The sequence below is a fragment of the Podarcis muralis genome, chromosome 13 (genome assembly GCF_964188315.1).
Source record: "Podarcis muralis chromosome 13, rPodMur119.hap1.1, whole genome shotgun sequence".
In the NCBI taxonomy this organism is placed as follows: Eukaryota; Metazoa; Chordata; class Lepidosauria; order Squamata; family Lacertidae; genus Podarcis; species Podarcis muralis.
Genome location: NC_135667.1, coordinates 31,508,617 through 31,535,509, shown reverse-complemented (window position 1 = coordinate 31,535,509; position 26,893 = coordinate 31,508,617). Strand labels below are relative to the sequence as shown.

General features: G+C 49.1%; 2 protein-coding genes across 2 annotated transcripts in view; both read right to left on the bottom strand.

The window, feature by feature from the left end:
- Nucleotides 1-1,962: 1,962 nt before the first annotated feature.
- On the bottom strand, nucleotides 1,963-9,888 carry HCRT (hypocretin neuropeptide precursor). Its single transcript, XM_028701666.2, has 2 exons — nucleotides 8,167-9,888; nucleotides 1,963-2,615 (listed from the first exon to the last, which is right to left on the bottom strand). Exons 1-2 carry the CDS (start codon nucleotides 8,185-8,187, stop codon nucleotides 2,181-2,183), a joined length of 456 nt encoding a protein of 151 aa, XP_028557499.2. The 5' UTR covers nucleotides 8,188-9,888; the 3' UTR covers nucleotides 1,963-2,180.
- A 99-nt stretch (nucleotides 9,889-9,987) lies between these two features.
- The window catches only part of LOC114581487 (inactive phospholipase C-like protein 2), a 35,437-nt gene continuing 18,531 nt past the window's right edge, over nucleotides 9,988-26,893 (bottom strand). Inside the window, exons 2-6 of the mRNA XM_028701665.2 lie at nucleotides 21,822-24,305; nucleotides 17,892-18,101; nucleotides 16,161-16,236; nucleotides 15,349-15,458; nucleotides 9,988-12,520 (exon numbers count right to left, since the gene is read on the bottom strand). Of these exons, the coding sequence (XP_028557498.2) occupies nucleotides 12,335-12,520; nucleotides 15,349-15,458; nucleotides 16,161-16,236; nucleotides 17,892-18,101; nucleotides 21,822-24,305 (3,066 nt within the window). The 3' untranslated portion in view covers nucleotides 9,988-12,334. The remainder of the gene's footprint in view (nucleotides 12,521-15,348; nucleotides 15,459-16,160; nucleotides 16,237-17,891; nucleotides 18,102-21,821; nucleotides 24,306-26,893) is intronic.

Below are 26,893 nucleotides of genomic sequence, written 5' to 3'. Positions count from 1 at the left end.
CTTCCAACGTGGGTAAATCTTGTGTCTTCCAATACTTTGCTAGAAGGATTCTTGCTGCTGTTGTGGCATACATAAAAAATGTCCTATCCTTCTTTGGCACCATTTGGCCCACCATACCCAAGAGAAAGGCTTCTGGTTTTTTAATAAAGGTTCTCTTCAGAACTTTTAAAATTTCATTATAGATCATTTCCCAGAAAGCCTTAATCTTCGGACAGGTCCACCAAAGGTGATAGAAGCGAACCACTGACCTTCTGATCGGGAAGTCCTAGGCTCTGTGGCTTAACCCACAGTGCCACCCGCGTCCCTCTAATAATAGAATAGGATGTCCCTATTTTCACCAGAGAAATGTTGGAGGGTATGTATAATAATATCTGATCTTAGTGGGGTTGTTCTTTTCAAATAGTGAACATTCATCTCTTGAGCATGAGAAACACCTACTCAAAAACAGCTGTCCACCCACCAGCCTGTCTCTAGTTCTGGAGGTCCTCGATGTCCTAGGACCTATAGGAAGGTAAAGGAAGGAGATGCCTTAAATCAGGAGTGAGGAAACTTTGGTCGTCCGGATGTTGCTGAACTCCAACTCCCACCAGCCCCAGCAAGCATGGCCAATGGCCAGGGATGATGGGCGTTTTAGTTCAGCAACATCCAGAGGGCCATAAGCTACACACACCTGCCTCATACAGAGTCAGGCTATTTGTCTCTCTAGCCCAGAGATGCCAGGGACTAAACCTGAGACCTTCTGCAAGCAAAGCAGATGTTCTACCACTGAGATAAGCCACACACCATTTTTCTCTCACACAGGAAGGCAAAGGAATCACCAGCACTTTCTCTGCCAGTGAGAGCAGCCAACAGCAGCTTTGCAAGCCGTGATGCTGATGAGCATCAAGGAGCGTTTGAGGTGCCTGATAAGAGGAGAGCTCTGGCAAGTACCTTTGATGCTGTTCACATTTGGGAAGGGAGAGTTCAAAGCATACAGTACTTTGCATGTCTGATCTCAGGTGGAAATCAGTCAGTGAGCAGAGTCCTTTGATAATAACAAACAATATGATTCAGCATGGATACAGCTCTTCAAAATGTTAAAAGTATTATCTTGAAGCAATCACTACAACAACCCTGTAAGGTGGGTCAGGGTTATTATAAACATTGCAGATTGGGGAGGTTGGGGGGGGGGGGACAATGAGGCTTCTCTAGGATGAGCTAGTGAGTTGATGACAGGCGAGGTTTCAGTCACAGCTTTTCAGATTTATAGCTCTGCTGTAGGGAACCTTTGGCAACCACATGTTGCTGAACTACAACTCCCATCATTCCCAGCGAGCATGACCAGTGGCCATGGATGACGGGAGTTGGAGTTCAGCAACATCTGGAGGGCCAATGTCAGGAAAATCCAGTCTGCCTTAAAGCATCCTGGATTATTAACACTAAAAGGCTAAATCTAAGCTTCCTTTTTAAGCTGCAAAGGAGTGGCACTCTGCTAAACTCTCACAAACGGGAGGAAGGAAGGAAAATATCTAATAAATATAGCCTCTCCTAGCATCTAATCAAATCTCAACAAAAAGTGCACAACCAATGCACAACCACACAAAAGCAAGAAGTTTCTACACACACACACACACACACACACACACACACACACACACACACACGTGTCTCCATCCTCCATCCAGACAGCCACAAGGCATAACTGCAGCTCAAAGACACATCCTAGCCAGGCAAACAGGGGCTGCTACATGGGTGGTGAGAGGCTGTGGCCTAGGGATAGATGTGGCCTGGTGAGAGTCCCAAGGGCCAGCTGGAGAGGCCTGGAGGGCCACATTCAGCCCATCCACTCCCAGTCTGAATGTTTCCTACTCCTGGACTAGATAGATGCTCAATTTGATCCATAAAGGGCATCCTTCCGTTCTTCACGCTGGCAGCATCTCTCTCACACGGAAACCAACAGAACGGCAATGAACACATTAGCCGGCTTTATTTGGAAAAGAACACAAGAGGAGCGTGAGGTTGACAGAAGTTTGAAAAGAGCTATTTACACAAGGGGAAGGACCGTGTCGCTGCCACCTCCGGGACAGCACCTAGCAGCTGCCTGGCATTAAAGGACAGATGACAGCGGCGATGATAGAAAGCAGAAGGTGCTCAGGTGGCTTCTTGCAATTTCACCCCCCTGCTGAGACATACGCACAGCCTTAGTAAATGGTGTCTGAAGCACCCATCTTTGGGCCAGGTGGCAAGTCCCTCTCAAGGGGTGCTAGGCAGCCCATGGCTGGATCAGGCCCTGCAGAGTATGGCGCTGGCGTTACTCGGTTGCTGCCAGGCACATCCTCTGTGTTTCCCAACCCCAATCCACTTGCTCGTTTGCCCATGGTGAGGATCCCAGCGGCCTGGTTCTCTGAACTGTGCAGGAGTTGATAGAGCCGGCTCTGGAAGGCCTTGGTGGTGGCTGTGGCGCTGCTCCGTTTGCCAAGGGTGAGGATGCCGGCAGCGTGGTTGCCCGTGCCATGCAGCAGCTCAAAGAGGTGGCACGAGCAGCTCTTTTGACGGCAGCAGTCTGGCACGGCTTGCTTGGTCACGGCGGTGGAGCAGAGCAAGGAGAAGAGGAGCAGCAAGGTGGCTCTCTGGACCTGGAGGGGTATGAAGATGAGTCAGCAATTTTCAGTATGAGAGGAAGATTTGAACCTCCAGAGTAAACCTAACAGCAGCCGCAGCCAGGCCGGTTCTAACATTAGGCAGAGTGGGGCAGCAGCCTTGAGCAGCAGATTTTGGCATGGCTGTGAAGAATTAGCAAATTGTTAGCAACTTCATGCATCATAATTATAATTAATTGTTATATTTTTATTGCCGGGGGCAGGGAGGAAGAAGTGCTTGTAGGATTTTTCTGCCTCAGGTGTCAAAATAACTTGGGTGGCCTTGGGTACTGCTTTGCAAAATGTCTTGAGCCAGTCATGCCCCCTTCCCAGAAGGCAGCTTAATCATCAAACCAGAACTATGAGGTGGGTAGGAATAGCCAAATAAGTTTAAATTATACTTTGGCTTGGGGGAAAGCATGCATTGGAATTTGCCACATTTTCATTAGGGTTCTCCTAATTAAACTTTTTTTCTCGTCTGTGATGATAGAGAGTTTTAGAATAACAGTGCTATTTTTGGGGGAGGTTAACATGACTGTAAACGTGTATTAAAAATAGCAACCCTTAAGGAAATTAAATACATATTATAATGCCAGAAATGAGGGTACTCCCCCCCCCAAAAAACCCACCTTACTGCAAACATGTATGAAAGTTTCTTTAACTTTCTTTAAATCCCCTCTCAGCTGCACTTCTATGAGTTCATTGGCAGAACATTAACTTTGCACCCTAAAGTCCCCAGGTTCAATCCCAGCACCATCCCATCTGAAATCCCGGAGAGCTGCTGCTGCCAGTCAGTGAAGACAATACTGAACTAGGTGGTCCAATGGTCTGACTTGGTACAAGTCAGCTTCCTAAACCGTACCCTCCAACATGCTGAGTCCCAAAACTGAGACATGTGTCTTCCTGTCTGTGCTCCTGCACAAATCACATGACCCATGTGACAGCACAGAGCCCAAAGACACTTTTTGGGAGGAGGGCACTCATGGTGCCCAAAACCATGTACCGTATTTTTCGCTCTATAGGACGCACTTTTCCCCCTCCAAAAATGAAGGGGAAATGTGTGTGCGTCCTATGGAGCGAATGCAGGCTCCTTGGCTTCAGCGATAGCAACGCGAAGCCGCCTGAACCCCACAGAGCACAGGGAATTCCTGCTGCACTCCGAAGGCTTGCGGATAGCCGTCTGAAGCCTGGAGAGAGAGAGGGGTCAGTGCACACCGATCACTCTTGCTCTCCAGGCTTCGCTTCGCTGGAAAGGCGCTGCACAGTTTTCCCTCTCTGTGCAGCACCCCTTGAGTGAGGGGGGGCGGAGAAATGGAAGGGGCTCCGTTTCTCCTGCCGCTTCGCTGAAGGGGCGCTGAGCAGAGAGGGGGAGAATTTTTTTTCCTGTTCTCCCCCTCCTATGGTCCAGTGCGTCCTATGGTCCGGTGCGTCCTATAGAGCAAAAAATACGGTATTTTAGGGTGCAGGATGGATTAATGATTAATGGGAAGACACAGGAACACCCCCACACAGAAACAAATCAGGACGAATGCTCATTGTCATAAAACTATCCCACAAACACATCAGAACAAAGCTAAATGAAGACCAGGCATAGTTTAATCTCTCTGCAATCTTTGGGCAAGCAAATCAGAGCAAACTCTCAATAAGAAGGCTTAGAGAAGCCCTCTGAAATTTGGATTTGGTAGTCCCTGGACAAGGGGAGCCAGTACTGAAGAGACAGGCATCACTTGAACTAAAGCTGAACAAGGCTTTTGGCATTTCAAAACACAACAAGATTGCAGAGCGGCTTTAAAACTAGGGGAAATTAAGAGGCACTATTCTTTTCTTGAGGACTCATCCCTCTGAGATGATGCTCTAAATATTCAAATACCCTCAAAGCGGGGGCTGAATAGAAGCTGGTAACAAAACATAAAAATGAATGAATGCAAATCAGAAAGTCCAACAAGGGTCATAGAAAATATTATACACATGCGGCATTTAAAAAGGGAAGCAATATATAAGGTTTAGCTACTAATGCGAAAAGCCTGAAAGCAAAGATTAGGTGAATTAGCACCAAGTTATCTGCTCCATAGATTTTACTGCCTGCACTGAGCCATCAACTGGGATAACTTTCATAGGCAGCTACAAATTAGCATCTGAGGGCCAAACTAAGTGAAAACGTGTCTTTGCATTTAATGGTCGGGGTGGTTGCTGCTGCTGTTTTTTAATGCAAATAGTATCATCTTGGTGCCAATGGGAGATTTCCTCCCAATGCAAATACAAGCTTCAGAGGAGGGATTTTTTTTGCCTGGCGCTAAAAGAGAATGCAGATATAATGAGCATATCAGAAGCCCGGTCTATCAAGCAGAATCAGTAGACTGCAATTACCCCTGCATATCATGTGTTACAGAGAGGGCAAGGCAAGTCGTGCTTGCAGGTGGGAGTAGCGCTCTGTTCATGAAAGAGGGCACAGAGTCCAATAAACCAGAAATCTCTTAAGGAAACAAACCTCTTCAGAGAGTCAGTCTCTGCAGAAATAACAAGCAAACATAAGCAGTAGAGTGGTAGGGATGTTATTATAATCCTCCCCCCTGCCTGGATGCAAACTCTTGATGGTGATCTTTGAGATGCAGAAAGACAGCAAGGGGGCAGCCAGAGATGAAAACGTTGCCATAATGGGTCACTTCAATTATCCAAAGTTTTTTTCTGGGGAAACATACATTTAGCAAAGAGACAACAGATCGAGCAATGGAGGCAGGACTTCTTAGGGCAAATGGGGCACTGCCCCACCAGCCTCAGTCTGCCCTCATCCAGCGCCCACCTGCCTGCCTTCTTACCGGGGGTGGCACTGCCTTGACATCTCCCCCCCTCCTCTTCTCCTTAGTCTGTGTTGCCTTTGTAGTAATCAGCAGGGGAGAAGAGGACTGGGATGAAACTAAAACAAGCAGATTGTGCCTGCCCTTGGCTCTGGCTCCCCCTACTGTTGGCCTCCCTATCTTGCACCCTACCAGCCCCACGGAGCACCAGCCACTCAAATCGAAGTGAGAGCTCTGATGCAGTTCCGTTGGTAGCCTATCGTATTTTTTACTCGTAAGTCGTATTGAAATATTATTTTATTTTTCTTTCTTCATTGCATTTATATCCACCTTTTCCTCCATGGAGCTCAAGGTGGCGTATATGGTTCATCTTCCTCTCTTCATTTAATCCAGTGTGAGGTAGTGGTTAAGAGCGGTAGTCTCGTAATCTGGTCAACCAGGTTCGCTTCCCTGCTCCTCCACATGCAGCTGCTGGGTGACCTTGGGCTACTCACACTGCTCTGGAGTCTCTCAGCCTCACTCACCTCACAGAGTGTTTGTTGTGGGGGAGGAAGGGAAAGGAGATTGTTATCCACTTTGAGACTCCTTAAGGGGAGTGAAAGGCAGGACATCAAGTCCAAACTCCTCTTCTTCTTCCTCACAATGACCCTGTGAGGTAGGTTAGGCTGAGAGGCAGTGACTAGGCCCAAGGTCACCCAGTGGGCTTCATGGCCGAGTGGAGATTTGAACCCTGGTCTTCCAGGTCCCAAGTCCAGCCCTCTGACCACTATGCTGCACTGATGTTCTCCCACTCAGTGAAAAATGAACAATTATAAGTGGGTTATATATTATTTAAGTAACTAAGTACGTATGTCATCACTCGCAGCTGCAGTGTTCCCCACATACAAATTACAAACACTTTTAAATCAGATCATTGGGCAGCCATTCTGTCCAATTTTAAACTTTGGTTTTGAGAGCATCGTAACATAATGTCACTCCCAAGCCAGGTCAAAGGTCTAGCATCCTGTACTCAGTGGCCAACCAAGTACTTAGGGGAAGTCCGAAAGCAGCGTCTGAGCTCAACCGCACTTTTCCCACCTGCCCACGATTCCCAGGAAATGGCATTTGGAGTCATATTGCCTCTGCCTGTGGAAGTGGATGTCAGGTTTTCTGATCTTAAGTCATTAAGGGCCAAGCTAAACATGATGTCCAATGTGTCTTTGAATTTACCAATGTTGTGCAGGTTTATTTATTTATTTTTTTAAATGCAAATTGCACCAGCTGTCCGAGAAAATATTTATTGGGATTTCAGCAGGCATATCAAGAGAATGCAGCCCTCCTTTCCCACTTTGCAGATCAGAGGAATATACTTCCTCTGAAGCTTGGATTTGCATTGAAAATGCACACACACACACCCGGCCGCACGCACACACAGCAATGTAGGATTTATCCCTAAAGGAAAATCGCACCATAGGAAGAGAAACTTTCCTCAGGACAACCAGAGGGAGGAAAGGGTTAAATCCCATAAATCGACAGGGCTTACCTGTGAACAAACACAGATTCGGTCTCACTGTAACCTGTTTGGGGCTTGTTAATACTAAATAAGCCAACTGCAAATATATGATAAAATTATAGACAGTGTGAGAAAGTGTCCATTATCCCTTACGCACAATATGAAAACACAAGCTCACCTAGTGACTGGCAGCCATTGAGGACAGATGAAATGAAACGAATCACACAGAACGATGTGTAAGCCACCGATGGAATTTTATCGCCAAAAGGGGTTCTTTTTAAACTGAACCTGGGACCTTTTGCATGAAAAAGCATATGCTCTGCTGCTTAGCTATAGCTCTCCCCCCCCCCCCCCCCGCCAATGGACGAGAGGTCTGTCAACAGCTAGTAGCCATGAGAAATGGGATCTCATGCTCAGAACCAGTAAACCTCACTGAATCAGATGCTGACGACAGTCCACAGAGAGCTTTTGTCTTCATGACCATTTGTGAACTTCATACCGTAGATGCATCGGATCAGCCGCTGTTGAGAGATGAAGTACTCGACCGGTGGACCGGCGATTCTTATTTACAGCACATCCTTGTTCTCTCACACCTGTTCCACTCAAGCACACTGGTTGTGCTCCCATTTTGTTGCTTTTCTTCCATCCCACTACCCCTACTGCTTCCCCTCTCTACACCCAGGGCATTTCCCCTTTCTCTGTCCCATAGTGCAAGCTACCAGAGACCACCACCCTCACAAAGTCCTTCTTGAAACCATCCAAACTTCCCCTGTTTTTTTACTCCAATAACCTGTCCCTTTTACCCATTTTCCCAACCTGGACCTCCCCTCCATCCCATCCCTTTAAACTAGTCTGAAGTCCACTGGGGAAAGTAGCATTGCTTTTCTTTAATTTTCCATGCAGCTCCTAATACTCTCCAACAGCAGTAGTAGAAAATCATGAGGGGGAAACCTCACATTGGTGACAAGATGGTGTCTTCTATTGCACCATTAGCTTGATGGAAGCTTCTGAGCTCCACAGCACTCTTCCGTGACACTCAAGTTTGAAATCGAGTCCTCTATTTTTAACTGGTTTTGTACATCGATCTACTGACTTCCTTCTAAGGAAGGAAGCTTCACTCCAGATTCATGTTATCTTCCAAGGCTTGGCCCAACTAGAGAGGAACAGGACAACCCAGATTTGCATCTCCAGCTCAACATTGTGCTGCCGCCACCCCACCCCCCCAGGTTTGCCCATCTAGAGAGTGTGATAGGGCAGTTACCTTAATCTTCTGGCTCTCCATAATCTTGGTTGTCTTCAAAGCGACAAGTTGGCTTGTGTCATGACCTTCCAGGGGTGATGCTGTAAGGAAAAGCTGGAGGAAGCGGTCAATTTATAGGGCCATTTTCTACGTAGGCCCCAGGTACCTCACTTGCTCCCATGATACGTGACACAGACAAACACATCCTCTCCAATGGCAATGCCAAAAATAACCGTCTCCCCACCGACCCCTCAGAGGATCAGAAAAGAGAGGAAGGATCCTTTTGTACCCCGTCTCTTGGAGACCAGCCAAGACATCCACCCGCCTTTGTCGTTCCCTCTCCAGTAATGAACCCACGGACGTCTGAGGAACCGGACAGCCGCTTACGAGCCACAAAGGCAGCCAACGGCTAGGCCGAGATAATGAGAGGAGCCGCACTTGTTAGCATGGGCCCATTAGGCTAATTACCTCAAAAACATGGAGCCAGAAGCTAGCGGTGCCCTTTTCGCTGGCACGTGGCATTGGCACACTTCCTTCCACACGGGGCACATGCCTCAGAGAATATGGCACCCCCAATCCGCACGCGTACACAACACCAGTACTTGGGTTTCAGGGGGTGCAGCACCCCAATGTCACCCATCCTCCTAGCCTAGCCCAGAGGTGAGGAATCCAATTCCTGGTTGGTGGTGGCTTAGAAGTGATGCGCAGGCACCAAAGTCCCTTTCAGCTAAACTCCACCCTTACCTGTATGACGTCAGGTGTAGGGCAGGTGGGGAGGTTTGCCTGAAGAAGCCTCACAGAGCAAACAGGGAGGCCAAATTTGGCCCGGGGGTTGCAGGATGCCACCACCACCCCACCCCCCAGCTCTCGGAAGAAGAGAGGCCTCACATGGGACTTTCAGGGAACATGAAGCCAAAGTGAGATTTGTAGACTAAACTGTTGTGTCTCAGGCTGCTCTTAACGGTACAGGAATCCTCTGAGGGGAAAAAGCAGGCAATCCCATTCTACGTTCCTCTCCATTTCAAGTAGCCCCATTAACTTTCTGCATCTGTTTAAGGCAGAGGTGGGGAACCTCTGGCCTGCAGGCCTCATGAAGCCTAGTACAGGCCCCCATTTTGACCACACAACTGTTTCTCCCAAACCATGTCCAACTGCCCCACATCAGAATTCATACATAATATCAGGTGTGGAGCAGGGAAAGGGGAGACCTCAGGGAAACTATTGGGTGCTTAAAGCGAGCTCTCAATTGTTCCTTTGCAAATGGGACTTGTAGCAACAACTGGGATCAGCTGCACTGTAGCTAGCAGGGATCACTATCATTGCCGATCAGCAGACTGGTAGTTTTGGCAAGCTCCTTTGAGCAGAGGAGGGCAGTCTCACCCACCCATCATAGTTGACCCGTGTGGAATCAGGAATCTGGCCCACTGGCCAGATCCAGTCTCGCCTGCCCCCCACTCTAAGTCTTATTGTACTAGAAGCCATACCCACACTGAGCAAGATTCAGGTATGTTTGGAAGTTGCAAATTCATCAATGGGGAGATGTGACGAGAGGTAAGATGTCCCTCAAAGAGAGATCCCAAAAGCACTGATCCTGATAAGAGATAGTATGGAAACAGGGGGTATATCCAGGCACAATTGCAGCATGCCTGACCCATGTACTAGAGGACACAGATTCTGCTTGGTAGACACCTGAGTTACCAGGAGATAAATGTTTATCAGAAATTTTAAAGAGAGGGAAGTGGTGGGTGCGGAGGGAATGCTGAGCCCTTTCTCTCACTATTTTCCTTGCCCCCATTGCTTTTCTCCAAGTGCTGTGAGGGCATGATTAAAAGAGACAGAAAGAACAGAAGAGAAGCTCAGGTTTTATTATCAAGAGAATCCATCGCTCACAATCCTAGAGGAAGCCTTCCAGGTCTGGCATGAGGGGAACAGGGCCCAGCTGGGGAATCATCAGTCTATGCCCCCCCCCACTCAGCAACACCCCAAAAACAAGGATAAGTGAGAGAGAGATCAATGTAAGGAACCAGAAGACACCATTGCACAAATATCTGTGAGACTGGCAAAATATTTCAAATTTCAACGTTTTCAAATGTGAATTTAGGGGACACTTTGAAAACTCAAGCTTTAAGGTCTGCGTGTTATTTTTCAAGATGGTATGATCTTCTTGTTAGATTTACAATCTTATAGCCTTGCTTTCTTTTTGGCCAACAAACAAACAAACCCCACGACCCTGAATCCAACAATATTCCATAACTTGGGAACAATGGGGGGGGGATCCAGTCAGGAGAGGATAAAATTTGGGTTGCATCCAGCTACATCATACTCAAAGTAGACCCACAGAAATCAACTGGAACGCTTCAATTAATTCTGTTGATTTCAGTGGATCCACTCTGAGTGTGACTTAACTTGATACAACCATTTGAAGTTTTACAACCAGATTCTAGAGAGGAAAGTTTGAGATGTAGTCCTCCCTGTCCTGTGGGTTATCTGTGAGAGGTCTAGTACTGTGGCCCTACCTTATTTATGTACCCCTATGATGTTATAGTTTATAATTATTGTGTAATGTTTTATTTCTGACTATCGGTCGAATAAAGGAAATTGATCGACTCCTCCCTGTCCTTTCAGCTCTAACCAGGAGTCTCAAAGAATGGTGGGGGAGAACAAGACATACCGAGATATCTTCTAGCCCTCTCCCTCCCCACTGCCACCTTGCCCTGAGGAAGATCTGTGTCCAGCAGACAACAGAACTGTATAATATTTCAAGTTGGAAGGAGGCAACCTGGAGGTCATTCAGACCACCCCAGCAATCCTGGAATCTCAGTGTCACAGCATCCCTGACAGTTGGCCCTCTGCTTAAATACTACCAGCAGGGAGCCCACCACACCTCCTGAGGGAGTCTCTTCCAGCGCCCCACAGCTACAAGCCTTGCTCTGCAGCTGTGAGCCACTCAATTCCCAGGGGGCCCTGTACCCAAAATCTGAGTTTGGCCTTCCTCTTGCTAGTGAATTTAGTTCCAAGGGCGGAGAGAAAGAGAAGCTGTTTTTATTTTAGTCCCAACCCAAATAACATGTCAATGGCAAATAACATGTCAAATAACATTCCAGCTCACCAACAGGGGGCGCTACATAGGATCAGAGGTGATCCTATGCACAGCTCTTAGGGCCTTGTGCTTCTAGCAGACCTTGACCCAAGACCTCAAGAAATGTCAGGCAGGGGATTCAGCCTCTGAGGTGCCACCCGCCTCCGTCCAAAAGGATGAAATTCCAGCAGGGCCGGCCCTACCACTGAGCAGCCACCTGAGCTGATTTCAGGTGTCAGGAAAAGGACAGCAGATTGTTTGATTTATGATGGTTGTATTTTCACTGACAGGGAGGGGGAGAGAGTCATGTGGGAATTTCTGGCTCAGGTGCCAAAGAAAACAACAGTACTTGACTAGCTTTGGCTACTGCTCAACTCAGCTCGGGCAGCAGCTGACATTCGCTGCTCTGCCTCCGGCAGTAAAATGACTTGACTGCAGAAGGCCAGCCGAACAACCACCTCTTTACACTGATGGGCCACAGCAGCTCAGCTGACACCTATCTGAGCCCCTATAGAAAAGCTTCTGGGCCAGGCTTGGTTATTGGTCCAATGAATGAAGAGGCCTCTGCTGATGCTGGTTTTTCGCGGGAGCCTCAGTAAAAAGAATGGGAGCAGCCCAAGGAACATGGAGGCTCCTGTTTGTTTCAGTGATCACATCAACACCATACATGTAGAGCATGTGGCTTCCCTCAAAGTCTTGGGGACTGCAGTTTGCCCCTACCAGAGCTGCAATTGCCAGCACCCTTAACAAACTAGAGTTCCCAGGATTCTTTGGGGGAAGCTGCACGTCTTCAATGTGGAATGACCAAAGAGGCTGGTGCAGGAGAGGTTTTCCCACAGGTTACGGTCAAATCTGTTTGTCACTGCCATCCGAAATCTGCTGTCTGGGGTTGGTCACCCTGTTTAGGAAAAGAGAGCCCCAGTTGTTACGCGCATAGTGACTTGGAAGTTGACTGGCGAGAACCTCAAGCTACTTCCCCACGCTGGAGACAAAACTGTGCTTCGTGTCGATTTTTTAAAAATAAAAATAGAAATCCGCCACGCTTCATCCCGAGTCTCTGTGTTTGTCCATAAGTCCGCTGCCCTCCCTAGGTCTCAGGGCCACTCCGAGTCAGCAAGATCCGGTGTCGCTGCCTCCTTCGGTTTCTGGGATGGGATCGAGAAGAGCTCGGCCACGGAAGAGGTCGGGGGAGGCGGCGCCATTCCGGCCGATGCCACAGGACTGTGCGGCGTTGTGGATCTGCCAGAGTGTGTCAAGCGCCTCTGCCTTAGAGTGTTTCAGTAGGTCGGCCTGGCCCTGTGGGCGACGGAAGAGTTGAAGAGGTGATGAAAGGTCGTCACAGAGTCAAGGAAAGAAAACGAAAAACACACACACAGAGGTCCAACGGCAAACTACAGTGTGGAAGGTAACCTGACAAATTCAGCTGCTTAATAATTCTCCTTTTGGGGAGGGAGGAAGCCAACTTGCCTACATTGTATTATTGGTGGGCAACGTCACTGAAATAAACACAAAAGGTGCCCATCGTATGCAAAAGGAGTTGTTAAAAAATAATACGAATGAAGAGAACGAATCATACTGGTTCTATACGTGTTGCAAACTCAAGTTGTAGCGGCCTCAGTCCAGTATACCTGAAGGAGCGTCTCCACCCCCATCATTCTGCCTGGACACTGAGATCCAGCGCCGAGGGCCTTCTGGCGGTTGCCTCACTGCGAGAAGCCAAGTTACAGGGAACCAGGCAGAGGGCCTTCTCGGTAGTGGCACCCGCCCTGTGGAACGCCCTCCCACCAGATGTCAAAGAGAAAAACAACCACCAGACTTTTAGAAGACATCTGAAGGCAGCCCTGTTTAGGAAAGCTTTTAATGTTTAATAGACTATTGTATTTTAATGTTTTGTTGGCAGCCGCCCAGATGGGCAGGGTATAAATATTATTATTATTATTATTATTATTATTATTATTATTATTATTATTAAAGTTTATCTCAACCTGTTTTTTTAAAAAAATATATTTTCCTTTGTTGACACATTTTGGTAAAGGGGCAAATCTTTCTCCCATTCTGACACAACAAAGACTTCAGCCATTACAACAGAGACTTAGTTCAACTGCTTTTGCTTTTCTTACACTGCTTTAATGAGAAAAGTGCAAATAAACTTAAACAAAAAGCTGCCCATTTTATTTGCAACACACACACAGTCATAACATTAGCAGAAATCAGAGCATAAGACCAACCTAGTGGCATAGGAAGCTTCCTTATACCAAGTCAGAACATTGGTCCACCTAGGCTAGTACTGTCTACACTGACTGGCTTTGCCTCTCCAGGGTTTCAGACAGGGGGATATTCCTTGTTCCACCTGGAGATGCCAGGGATTGATTGTGGGACCTGGATAGCTCAGTTGGTTACGAGTATATTGTTGATAATGCCAAGGTTGCAGGTTTGGTCCCTGCATGAGACAGTTGCATATTCCTGCCTTGTAGTGGGTTGGGCTAGAATCCTCAGGGTCCCTTCCGACTCTACAATTCTTTGATTCTACGACTCTTAGTCTCTAACAAAAATTAAGAGACCAGGAGAAGTCAGTGTTAAGGGAGGAGTGGAACCCTTTCACAGAATATACGAAGAAATATAAAAGTCAGATAAGTTTGCAAGTAGGATTTGAACTGTGAACGGCAGTGAAGAACCATCTAGATATTAAGCTAAGCTGAAGAGGGGTGTTAGGTATAATATGCAGCAAGATAAGGGGAAATAAGGAAACCATGAAGGGATGGAGGGGAAGTTCATATGTATTAGAAAGGGTGGTGGTAATCAAAGATGTGTTAAAGCTCTGGGAAAATAATAATAATAATAATAATAATAATAATAATAATAATAATAATAATAATAATACTGTCAGTGTGCAGAGCAGATTGCTCTACCACAGAACCATTGGATTTTAAGCAACAATGTCATGCACTGGGGGAAATCAGCAGCAAGGAAGCCGTCTGGAGAGAAGCCATCAGCATCCCCTTTTAACCAAAGCAACTGAAGGAAAGCACAGCTCTAAGCAGCCCTTGTGTTTTTCAAAACAGCAACAGCTGATCAAGATGCAAGGACATGGAACATGCAGCGCCCACCAGGTGGCAGTGCCTGCTCACCACCGGACCACAGACACTTTAGATTCTTTAGAAAGTCTGCGGCCCAACCAAACACAACGTGGCATTCAATGCACAAATGCTTTTGACACCTCCCCCCCCCAAAAAAAACCTAGAGCTGCAGCTTGAAATGCATGGGGAGGGAGAGATCATTACGTTTCCTGAATGCTGCGAGCCCAGCAAAAATCTCCCAGGAAGAAAACGTCCGCAGGGCAATAGTATTTTGTTTACTTATTTGTTATGGTCTACCTTTCCTTCAAAAAGCTTAGAGTACACGGTTCTCCCTTTCCCCATTTTATCCTTAGAACCCCGCCTGGGCAATAGGTCCCTGCTCTGGTTTATCTCCCGCTTGGACCACTGCGCTCTACACAGAAAGTGACTCAGAAACTACATCTAATCCACTGGCTCCCAGTACGTTTCCAAGCACAATTCAAAGTGTTGGTGCTGACCTTTAATGCCCTAAACAGCCTTGGCCCTGTATACCTGAAGGAGCATCTCCACCCCCTTCATTCAGCTCGGACACTGAGGTCCAGCTCTGAGGGTCTTTTGGCAGTTCCCTGACTGCGAGAGAAGTTACAGGGAACCAAGTAGAGGGCATTCTGAGTAATCGCACCTGCCCTGTGGAACATCCTCCTATCAGATGTCAAAGAGATAAACAATGATACCACTTTCTGAAGACACCTGAAGGCAGCCCTGTATTGGGAAGTTTTTTATGCTTGATGTTTTTGTGTTTTTATATTATGTTGGAAGCTGCCCAGAGTGACTGGGACAACCCAGAGATGGGCAGGGTAATTAATAATAGTAATAATAACAATAATAATAATAATAGGTTAGGCTGAGAGGTAATGGCTGCCCCAAGGTCCCCCAGCGAGCTTTTTGGCTGACTGGGGATTTCTGCATGCTCAAACTTCTCTTTTCTCACATCCTGTGGCTGAAGTCCTGGCCCTGAGACCCTGTCCCAGAAAATCCTACCTCGCAGCAAGTGCTGCTCCTAATTACCTTCAGGACAGTGATGTTCCAGGCAAAACTCTCCAGAGCTTTCTGCAGCTTCCGCCCTTTCAGGCCTTCCTTGGCCTCCAAACGGTGCAGCTCCTTGTGAAACCCCATCCCTGGATAAATGTGGAAAGGGAGGCAAAGGAGACAACCTGTCACAGGACTGCTGCTTTCTGGACAAGGTAGGACTGCACTCCTGAAGGCTGGAAGAGCACACCCCCACCCCAAGGGTCAAAGGTGGCTGTGCGTTCACCCCACTATGGCACCTGGTCATCAGCTTTTGCGGGTTTTTCAAAGCGGTTTGAGAAACCCTTTCAGAGCACTCCAAAATAGTTGCCCATCTATGTGCACAGAAAACAGTGCAACTGACTCTCAAAACTTGGGGATTATTGAAATACCGTATTTTTTGCTCTATAAGACTCACTTTTTCCCTCCTAAAAAGTAAGGGGAAATGTGTGTGCGTCTTATGGAGCAAATGCAGGCTGCACAGCTATCCTAGAAGCCAGAACAGCAAGAGGGATCGCTGTGCAACGATCCCTCTTGTTGTTCTGGCTTCTGAGATTCAGAATATTTTTTTTCTTGTTTTCCTCCTCCAAAAACTAGGTGCGTCTTATGGTCTGGTGCGTCTTACAGAGCGAAAAATACGGTATATACCACAATAAATCAATTGATTTGAGTCGTGTGACTCAAATCGCATAGACTAGACCCATTTAAAAAAAAAGCAATGTGGACTAAGCGTGCTTTTGGGGCCCTTCTGAGATTAGGGTCCCTGAAGCTTTAAGTTTCGTTAGTTTCATAGCAGATCCTCCGCTGCCTACCTGCCTGTTGCACCTGAATAATCTTGGCGTGAACGGCATCGGCTGACTCAATTAGCGTGCGGCCTGTTTGGATCATCTGATGGCGGGGAAAGTAAAAGAGAGAGAAGGTGTGGTTAGTGGGGTGGGGGCTGAGCAAGCCTGCAAAGCACCCCACCTTACAAGAGGCCCTTGGCCCCACTATGCACAGATAGTGTGTACAGATAGATAGTGTGTACAGATAGATAGTAATTGCACAAATTCCAGGCCTCCTCTATGCGCTACTCTTTCTCACTGTGACAAAGTCTTTGCAGTTCTAGCTGCTAGGGCCCAAGAGCACGTTATGTTAGTCATATGCCTCTGCCCTTAAGCGCCAATCCAGATCTGGAGTCTAGTGTGGGGAGTGTCTTTAGCCCTTTGCTATAGGCCCAATCCACATCAGGAGGTCTTATGCCTATCATGAGCATTGCCCAAGAAAAGATCTATGAGTTGCTGCACTTCAAACAAAAGAGCCTGGCAGATAGCTCAGTTGGTACAGCATGAGACTCTTAATCTCAGAGTCATGGGTTGGAGTCCCACATCGGGCAAAACATCCATGCATTGAAGGGGTTGGACTCGACGATTCTATGAATCTACCAGTAATCAGCTATCCAGGAAGCTGCTGGAGGCAGGGGCTGAAGCAGTGAAGCACAGTACCAGCTTGGCCACAGAGCACCTGAACGGCGCAGGTGCATATTGGATTGGCTTGAGTAGCACAACCAATCTGCCACTCAAGACAAGAGGCTTGGCATGCCTAATAGTAGGGCTGGCCCTGCTGCCAGGGCCCCAGCAGCTGGCTGATGATGCCATGTGCTGGCGCCAGGTCTGGTACAGTTGTACCTTGGAAGTCAGAAGGAATCTGTTCCCGAAGTCCGTTCAACTTCCAAAACGTTCAGAAACCAAAGCGTGGCTTCTGATTGGCTGTAGGAAGCTCCTGCAGCCAATTGGAAGCCGCAGAAGCCTTGTCGGATGTTCGGCTTCCGAAAGAATGTTCCAAAACCGGAACACTCACTTCTGAGTTCCGAACGTTCAAGGGCCAATTTATTCGGGAGCCAAGGTGTTTGAGATCCAAGGTACCACTGTACTAAAATCCCCTAGAGGACAGAATAGGAAGGGAGTTTTCACACAATGCTAAAGGAGCTCTTGCTCCAGGCAGGATTGTAATGTAACAAAACCTACATGGGCCAGGGTGGGGAGAGATGCTCATACCCATTAGAGAAGTGACTCTCTTCCATTTTGATCATGCACTTGGGAGGGTAAACAACACAGGAGAACCTAAAACTCCACATAAGCTTTATACGTGGAAATGAGGCCCATTAACTGGCACAACTTGGTGCATGTGCAGGGATGGCCACTCTATCCCTGTATCTCTATGGTGCAGGCCCCATAACTGGGCCTAGTCTTGGCTGCTGCCTAAAGAGCTGCGCATTATTGACTCTCTCTTCCATCTGAGTCTCAAGGTGAATGTGTGCTGCACTGAGAGAACAGGGATAGCGGGGGCAGGAGCCCTTGGTTAAGATTTGCACCACAAATGTGTGCCCCACCCCACCCCAAATTGATATTTTTGCTGGGCCTCGAAACAAAACCAGGAGATCAGAAAAGAGGGACCAACCCTGTTATGGAAAGGAAACAACAGCTGATAACCCTGGCAAAGGCCCAGGGTCCACCCACCCCACCCCCCCGCCTCAACCCACCCACCCACCAGTTTACACTCACAGTGTCGTAGGCAGCAAGCACTTTCCGCAGGAGCTCTGGGACCGGCCCCTGGGCCTCCATGGAGGGGTATTCCTCGCCCAGGTTGAGGGTGACGGCTGGGGGGCTCTCCTTCTCGCTGGGCTGCAGCCAAGTGGCCAGCTTTAAGATGCACTGCTTGATGTTGGCTGCCGGCGTCAGGCCACACAATTCCTTGAAGGAGACCAGAGCATTCTAGGGGAAGGAAAAGAGGGTGAGGGATGGGGAATGTCAACATGCCAGGAGGCCATGGGCCCCCCTGCCCCATACATTTCTGGCTGCTCTCTTGGACTACAGGTCCCTGCCCCCCCCCCAAAAAAAACGACCCAGAGGGAGCAAAACTTTTGGTGGTCATTGACTCTTTTCTGGGGGTGGATGTGGTAGCAAAAAGCTTCGGAGGCACTCAGAGCAACTGTGGGGCCTGCCCCTCACTTTTCTCCCCAGCTCCTAGCTTTGGGGAAGGAAAGAGGCTCACTGTAAGCACGGCATGGGGTGCTATTCATGATGGGAATGTGGGGGGCCCCTGCCAATCCCGTTCTAAGCCAGCAGGCGCAGGGGGCAAACCTGTAGCTGGGACTTAAAGATGTACCTAGCAGCACTGAGTTTCATCCTATGGCTTTGGGCTTGCTGCTTTCCCTCGGTCGCTTTTCTCACAGCCTTTATAACGGGCATAAGATCTCAGGTGGCACAGTGGGGCAGTGCATCTGGCTGTTAACCAGAAGGCTGCTGGTTCAAGCCCACCCAAGGATGGCTGTGAGCAGGGTTCCTGTATTGCCGGGGACTGGACTAGATGGTCCTTGGGGTCCCTTCCAACTCTACAGTTCTAGATTCTAAGAAGATATGGGCAAGGCTGTGGACATTAGCAGCAATCAGAATGATACTTAGCATTTCACTTTGTGGAGATTTCCGAACTGCTCAAAGCACTCCGGCTAAGTTGTCTTAATTGCCCCTCATACTAGTCTTGAATAAGGGAACTCTGGGTGGAAATTGAGTGTGAATGGTGGTTAGGTGAGGGGCGGGAAGAGGCAGATTCCTGGTTTACAGCTCATTATTTTAAATGCATTCACACGTTCTCCTCTTTAGGAGGAATGCTGAGTCAGAGATAGCTGGACAGCCTCTCCAACACATCCCCACCCTCAAAAAAGAGGATTGCAGGTTTGCATCAAATTTGCACATGCTAATTTATATTGTGTAGATGCAAAACAGAAACATGATACATGTCACTGTATTGGAGGAGACTGTGCCCAGGTGATGTGCTGTATGTCCGCTCTGCCTGCTGCCCAGGTGTTGCCAACTGTTGATGGGCAATGCCAAGCGCCTCCACCTCTACTGGTTCTCCCTTCTTAGGGTTCTTTTATCATCCAGAAGAAGGACCAAAGAGGAGTGTCCTCTGCCACCCCTTCAGACAGAGCAAGAGAGGAAAACCTCAATTTGCAGGCCTGATCCAGGTCTCCAGGTAAATTCTAATCCATTTCCAAGACTCCACTGATTTTGGAAGAGGAAACAATATGGGGGGGGGGAGGTAGACGGAGCATGGGGTGAGGGGAGTTCAGGGTCCTGATGAAGTTGCAAACAACCTTCTCCCCAGAGCAACCCTTGGAAGAGCAGAGAGGGGAAAATAAACCTCACTTCCACCAGCTGATCTGCACAACCTGTGTGACCTGTGAGTGTTTGTATGCTCTCTCTCTGTCTCTCTCTCTGTGTATGTGTGTAAGAGTGTGGCCCCCAGAGGATTGGCTAAAGGTGAGTGTGGCCCTCGAGCTAGATGATTGATTGATTGATACTGTAGATGATAGATGATAGATAGATAGATAGATAGATAGATAGATAGATAGATAGATATAGATGATAGATAGATAGATGATAGATAGATGATAGATAGATAGATAGATAGATAGATAGATAGATGATAGATGATAGATAGATAGATAGATGATAGATAGATGATAGATAGATTAGATAGATAGATAGATAGATAGATAGATAGATAGATAGATAGATGATAGATAGATGATAGATAGATAGATAGATGATAGATAGATGATAGATAGATATAGATACTGTAGATAGATAGGTGATTGATTGATTGATAGATAGATAGATAGATAGATAGATGATAGATAGATAGATAGATAGATAGATGATAGATAGATAGATAGATGATAGATAGATATAGATACTGTAGATAGATAGGTGATTGATTGATAGATAGATAGATAGATGATAGATAGATAGATGATAGATAGATAGATAGATAGATGATAGATAGATAGATGATAGATAGATGATAGATAGATAGATGATAGATAGATAGAGATACTATAGACAGACAGACAGATAGATGATAGACAGCCAGCCCTGAAATAGAGTACTGCCCTCTGTAAAGCAAGACACATGGCCATTCTGCATCTCCAAGCGCTCACATCCCATTTTCCCTTGCCTTCTCCAATGCTTTGGGAAGGAGAAAACTACTGCTGCTTGTTTGTGCTTGGCCGGAGCAGCCCAGAGGAAAACACAGCCGGGATGGGGAGGTGCTGCTTTGTTGAATCAAGCCAGCTTTTTCTGTTGCAAATGGGGAGGGTGAGAGTGGCAGCTTCGCACTTGGCAGAGAAGGCAATGGGGGGATTAGAGAGACCAGAGGGCTCTCCAGCTGTTCATGGCTGTGACGGCTACAAAGCGAAGGCAGGTGGAAGCGAGATTTGTTATATCATAGGGACACATAATTCGGCCTTATGCCGAATTAGACCACTGGTCTCTCTAGCTTAGCATTGTCTACACTGACTAGAAGCAGCTCTCCAGGGTTTCAGGCAAAGGATACGACTGATTAGCTTTTCTGATTGTCTCTGCTTCTTGAGTGCCGACCTGCCTTTGAACCAGACCTGACACTAGGGTTTACAGGGCTCTTCCAATAATTCCTGGCACCCCCTACAAAATGGCGATCTCCTGCTGGAGTGGAAGTGGAGGCCTGTGGGACATTATTGCAATCAAACCAACAATTCATGTTTTGCCAGATAAGTGCATGAAGAAGCTTAGGCTCACAGAGCTTTCCTGTAAAATTTGCTAGAGAAAACTCTGTGAGATCACTTCTTTTGCCTGCCTAGGCAGGAAGCTGTAACAGGACATAATTCCCTCCTGCCAGGGCACCTCTCTTTTTCTTCTTCATGCTTCCAAGCCAACTCCATGTATGTGTCTGAGCTCTGCAGCTCAGACACCATTTTGAACTTATATTTTGTATTTTTGTAACTTATATAGTAGTTATAAACCTGCCTTCATTTTGCTACAGTAACTGGTGCTTCAAGACCTAGATTATGTAAGTAACTACTACTTGTACTTCTTCACAAAACAATGTGTGTGCACTTGTTATTTTTAAAGTGGAGAAAGAGGTAATATCAGGGAAAATCCAGTCTGCCTAAAGCATCCTGGATTATTGTTTCTAGAGGGTTAAATCAGCTACGTCTTAGCTTCCAAATTTAAAACTGCAAAGGATGGTACTCTGCTGATCTCACTCACAAGAGCAAAGATAATAACAAAATAATATATGCCCTCCTTGTGCCTAAACCCATTCCTCGGAAGTCATACTGAATCTGTTCCGGAAGTCTATTCAACTTCTGAAACATTCAGCTTTCAAAGCACAGCTTCTGATTTGCTGCAGGAAGCTCCTGCAGCAAATCAGAAGCTGCAGAAGCCCCATCGGACGTTTGGCTTCCAAAATAATGTCCGAAAACTGGAACACTCACTTCTGGTTTCCAGTCATTCGGGAGCCGGAACGTTCGACTCCCAAGGTGTTCGGGAGCCGAGGTACGACTGTACCCCATATGGCATTCAGACAATTCAGACACCCTCCTCCTCCCCATCTCTAAGACCTGCAAGCCAAGCTCAGAAGGCCCCATGCCCCATCTCCCACTACCTGGGTACCTGCATGTTCTCCCGCAGGTCTGTGGCCTCCCGCAGTGGCTGAGTGGCAGTGCGGAACACCTCGTCAATAGCCTTAATGCCCGTGGCCTTGGTGGAGGTGTACTCCCGCATGCGCCGGCCCTTGCGTCCCGAGAGCCCCCTCCGGTGCGCTTTGCCTCCGCCTCGCCGGTTGGTGATGGCAACATGGACAAACAAGGTGGTGTTGGCGAGGGGCTCGCCAGCCAGGGACTGGAGGGGCACGTGGCGGTACCCCACCTGGAGGCACTCGAAAGGGATTGTGTACTGCGCGATGAACTCATCCCCGATGTAGTCGTCATCGAGCACCATGAATCTCAGAATTGCCAGCTCTGGGAGGTTCACCTGGAACTCCAGGGTCTCCTCAAAGACAGGGTTGTCTCCACTCTGCAGCACCGTCTTGGTGCGTTTCTCGGCACAGTCGGCGGGGATGCCGTGCATCTCGGCACAAACGTACGGCTCCACCACGTCACCCTTGGCCCCGGAGCCCTTGGGTTTGGGCAGATTCTGGCCACTGATCACCTTGAGGTGCAGGAGCTGGGCCGAGATGCCCGGCAAGGTGTCCCGGGTGTTTGCGCTGAAGTAGGACACTTCCTCGCGCATGATGGCCGGCCGGAGGACATAGCCGCAGCCCCCGTTCTGGCGGAACCAGCCAGCGTTCAAGTCCATCATGAGGCCTGGCGTCTGGTAGTTCATGGCCACCATCTGGCAGCCGCACTTCCAGAAGTCCTGGGGGTTCATGTTGCTGGCGTCAATGCGCATGGGGCTAGGGTAGACCCGGGAGAGGAAGCGCTTGTTGTACTCCACAAAATCCTCCGGTTCTTCATTGGCGTAGCGCCCGGCCTCCACCTCGCTGAAGGAGCAGGTTTCCCAATAGCACTGGTTCCGCCGAGAGGCCTCGAAGCCCTGGAAGGACACCGCCTGGCACAGGCTCACCAGGTCCGAGAGCTCACGGCACAAGGCCCGCCGGCAACGCGGCCGCTCTCGGTCCTCCTCACTGAGAGGCAGGCTGAGCTCCAGGGTCTCCTCATCATCTGACACGTCCCCCTCGCTGGCCTGGCAGCTGGGGAGCAGCTTCCGGCTCTTGATGAGGATGCAGTTCTTGAGCTTTTCCGGGGAGGGGAGGTAGGACTCGCTGGGGTTCGGAGGCACCAGGTACAGCTTGTCCCCAAATGTCTTCCTCAGGTGCTCGGCCACCAGGTGCTGCTGGGCGATGCAGCAACGCACCGAGAGGCACAAGATGAGCGGGAAGTCCGAGGCCTCAAAGGCGTGCTCAGCAACTGCACCCACCACTCTAGAGAAGGCCAAGCGGGTGCCAGCACCAACTACTGGCTCCCCAGACGAGCCGTCACAGACCACAAGCTCCAGGCTGCGGCAGCCGGCCTTGAGCGCCGCCACATAGCCCCCAATGTCCGAAGTGGAGCCGCCCCAGAAGCAGCTGTCCTCAGCCAGGCACGCTCCGTGTGCGGAGCTAATGAAGTAGTGGGACAACGGCTGGGTCATGTCCTGGCACACCTTGCGGTGCTGGGGGTCGAAGATGTCGCAGTCGGCGGAGAGGAGGTAGCGAGTGAAGCCGTCAATGGCCAAGTAGCCCCTTTCCCGGCCTTCCTTGGAAGGCTCATATTTCCGGACGATCTCCAGGCACATCTCCTCTGTCACACCCTCCATGCCCTGCTCGGCCTCCAAGAAGCTCATGAGGTCCTTCAGGCCCATGTACTCCTTGTTGCTGGAGAATTGGACCAAGAGGAAGAAGACCTCCGGCCTGGTGCACAGCTCGCAGTAGGCCTCCACGAAGACCTCGCAGCCCACCTCCTCCCCGAGCCGCTCACTGGCCGCTTTCTGGAGCTCCTTGAACTTCAGCTCTATGGTGGACGTCTTCATGCCAGGGTTGAGGGCCCGGATGAGCTGCACGGCGCGGGAAACCGGGATCCGGCCTTCCTTCTCCAGATCTGCGATGTCGAAGACGGAAGCGATCCAGGAAGTGCGGGGGTTCGGGTGGCTGGTCTCGGGAGCCCCCTCCAGGGTGTGCTTCCCATAGGAGGCCAAGTACCGCAGCCCCATCACCCAGGCGTTCACCACGTCAACAGAGCCGGCCACCAGGTCCAGGGACTCGTAGTTTTCCCCGTAGATGATCGAGAAGGCGCATTCATCCGGGAACTGGTCCGAGAGGCCGTTGGAGCGCAGCACCGGCGTCTTCTTCCCAACTCGCACCTCCTTGACCGACTTGATTTCAATCTTGGCCTTCTCGGAGTCTTTCTTGGAAGGCTCCCAGTGCATGAAGCGCAAGTCCGGGTCCAGCACGAAGAACCGGCTGTACATGCGGGAGTTGGAGCGCACTTTCTTCATCTCGCAGCCCTCCAGCATGAAGGAGATGCAGGCGGCGGTGCTGCTGAGCTTGCGGTTGCTGGGCATGGTGCTGAAGGAGACCGTCTTCTTCTTGTGTTGCAGGGGGCGCTGGCGGGACCCGTCCTAGGAGAAGGGAAAGGAGGAACAAGACAAGAGGAGTCAGGGGTACAGCGGGATTCAGGCCAGGGCTTTTGAGTTAGGGCAGACATACAGGGCCCCCATTCTGCAAAATAGAGGGCGCCCCACACACCCGGAAACATAGCAGGGTTGGCTTACCATATATGGAAGTATGTGAAGACGACCATGAAGTCCACAGCCCAGAACAACCTTTCCTAACCAGGTGCCCTCCAGCTGTTGCTGCACTCCCATAAGCCTCAGCTAAAATGGCTGTGGCAGCCCAGGCCTGAATCCTGTTTGCCCACGGCAAGGCCACTTGTTGTTTTGTTTTATTTGTATTCATTGCATTTAGGGGCAGATGGGGCTCGTGAACCTGGGAAGGCAGCCCATCTAGGAGAAGGAGGAAAACCCTGATCCTAAAGCCCCACTGCCTTGGGGGAGAAGAAAAGGCTCAGTAGTAAACCCTACACAAATCCGAAGCCGAGTCCCTAAGCAATGGTTGGATGGCGCCTTGTTCGCTTCCTGCTGGTGCTAAACGTATTGCTCTGCTCTCCTTTGGACCAATGAGACCGAGAGAGAGTGTGTGTGGGGGGGTGTCTTGCCATCTAGGCAGCCCAGGACCTCCATACACACTGCCCAGGCTTGTGTCCTGAGAAAGGATGGGTGGAGGACCTGAAGGAAAAATGAAGGGTTTGTAAGATGGGGGATGCTGAAGAAACAAGGGCTGAAGGAAAAAAACTTTGGGAAGCATCTACACAACAGGGGACGGCAGGACCCTTGACACATAGGTGGGTGTTGTTGTTGTTGAACTATTTTGTTCAGCTTCCAGGAACCAAAGACCAACCAGTCACAGCTGGAAGGTCAGGGATGAACCATTCTCCTAAAATGATCAGGCTTGACCTGAACTCTGAAAACGTAGCTCTCCGCTCCCCATCCTCCAGCCCCGGTGTAGGGGCCAGATAAGACCAAACTGGCTCCAGGAACTCTGAGCCAAACCCCCAATGCTAAAAATAGTTACATCCGACCATTCTGTTGATTCTTTCCTTCCCCTGTTCCCTCACCCCCCCCCACCCACAATGCTTCCTGATGGGGGGTGGGATAAGAAAGGGGGAAGAATAGCAGAGGATGGAAGAGGGAAGAGGCAGGCAAACATGCTGGGAATTCACAAATGCAATTAACTGGAGGTACAGTGCAAAAATGTTTAAATCTATTTCCCATGAAGATGCTTGCTTAAACCATGTTCTGAAGGCCTTGACCAATTACTTGGCTAACACATCGCCCTCTGCGCCCCAGTTGGCTCCCTTGGGTCTACAAAATGGCAAAAACTACAGGGATGTCAGCAGCATCCCCCACAAAAGCTAATTTCTCAACAGGGTTAAAAGCTGCAATCCCAAACACACTTGCTGGTGAGCAATTCCCATTAAACTTAGTGTGATTTGCTTCCAAACAAATACCGTACTTTTCGTCCCATAGGACGCACCTAGTTTTTTGGGGGGGAAATAAAGGAAAAAATGTTTTCCTTTATTTCTCCCCCAAAACCAGGTCGGGGAACAGCGGGATGGCGGCGCTGCGCCTCCCCGCTGTCCCCCGAGCTTGTGGGGCTAGCCGATGTCTGCCCGGTGCGAGGGGCGCTCTGCTTCAGGGCGCGCTGGGCGGCAGGCTTTGCGGATAGCAAAGTTCTTAACCTGAAGCACTATTACTGGGTTAGCGGAGTCTGTAACCTGAAGCGTATGTAACCTGAAGCATATGTAACCCGAGGTACCACTGTACCAGAAACACCCGAGGAATCTATATAGTGGTACCTCGGGTTAAGAACTTAATTCGTTCCGGAGGTCCGTTCTTAACCTGAAACCGTTCTTAACCTGAGGTACCACTTTAGCTAATGGGGCCTCCCGCTGCTGCCACGCCGCCAGCGGGCGATTTCTGTTCTCATCCTGAGGTAAAGTTCTTAACCTGAGGTACTACTTCCAGGTTAGCGGAGTCTGTAACCCGAGGTGTTTGTAACCCAAGGTACCACTGTAGTTGTGTCCTTGCCTTGGACGGATACAACTGGGTTTCTTTCAAACCAGAACCATAGCTGACATCCCCTCTTCTTTCACCGGCCCTTATGGTTGTGAAGACATGCCTGAAAGGCTATGTGTAGGCCGAGAGCCAGGACAAGAAAGGTAACCTGAGAGGTATCATCATCACCACCACAGTTGCCAACCTGGAGGCAAAATAAATGTGGAGGAGAAGCACAGTCATAAATGCACTGTGGGCAGAGCTGTCAGCTCAGCAGCAAGGGAAAGTAACTCTGCACGGGATCAGAGGCAATCTTGACAGTCCTAATAGGACTGTCGCTGGGTGGTGCTTTGGTGCAGAGAAGCAGTTCCAGGTTATAAGGTCTGACCTTGGAACTTGAGGGCTTTGAGCCCACCCATCACCCACCCCGCACATAGGGACCTTTTCCTTGCATGTCACTCCCTTGGCAAGAGCCACAGAAAGCAACTGAGCAGGAAGGAATGGGGTTCTCAGGACCTGGCTGCCCCTGAGACGTTTCCAGGTCCTGTATACCTGAAGGAGCGTCTCCACCCCCATCGTTCTGCCCGGATCCT

Coding starts and splice junctions, on each gene's coding strand:
- HCRT (XM_028701666.2), bottom strand. CDS start 8,187: ATGGAGAGCCAGAAGATTAAG. Junction 2,616..8,166: donor TGGAGAGCCAGAAGATTAAG/GTAACTGCCCTA, acceptor ATACCCCTCCAG/GTCCAGAGAGCCACCTTGCT.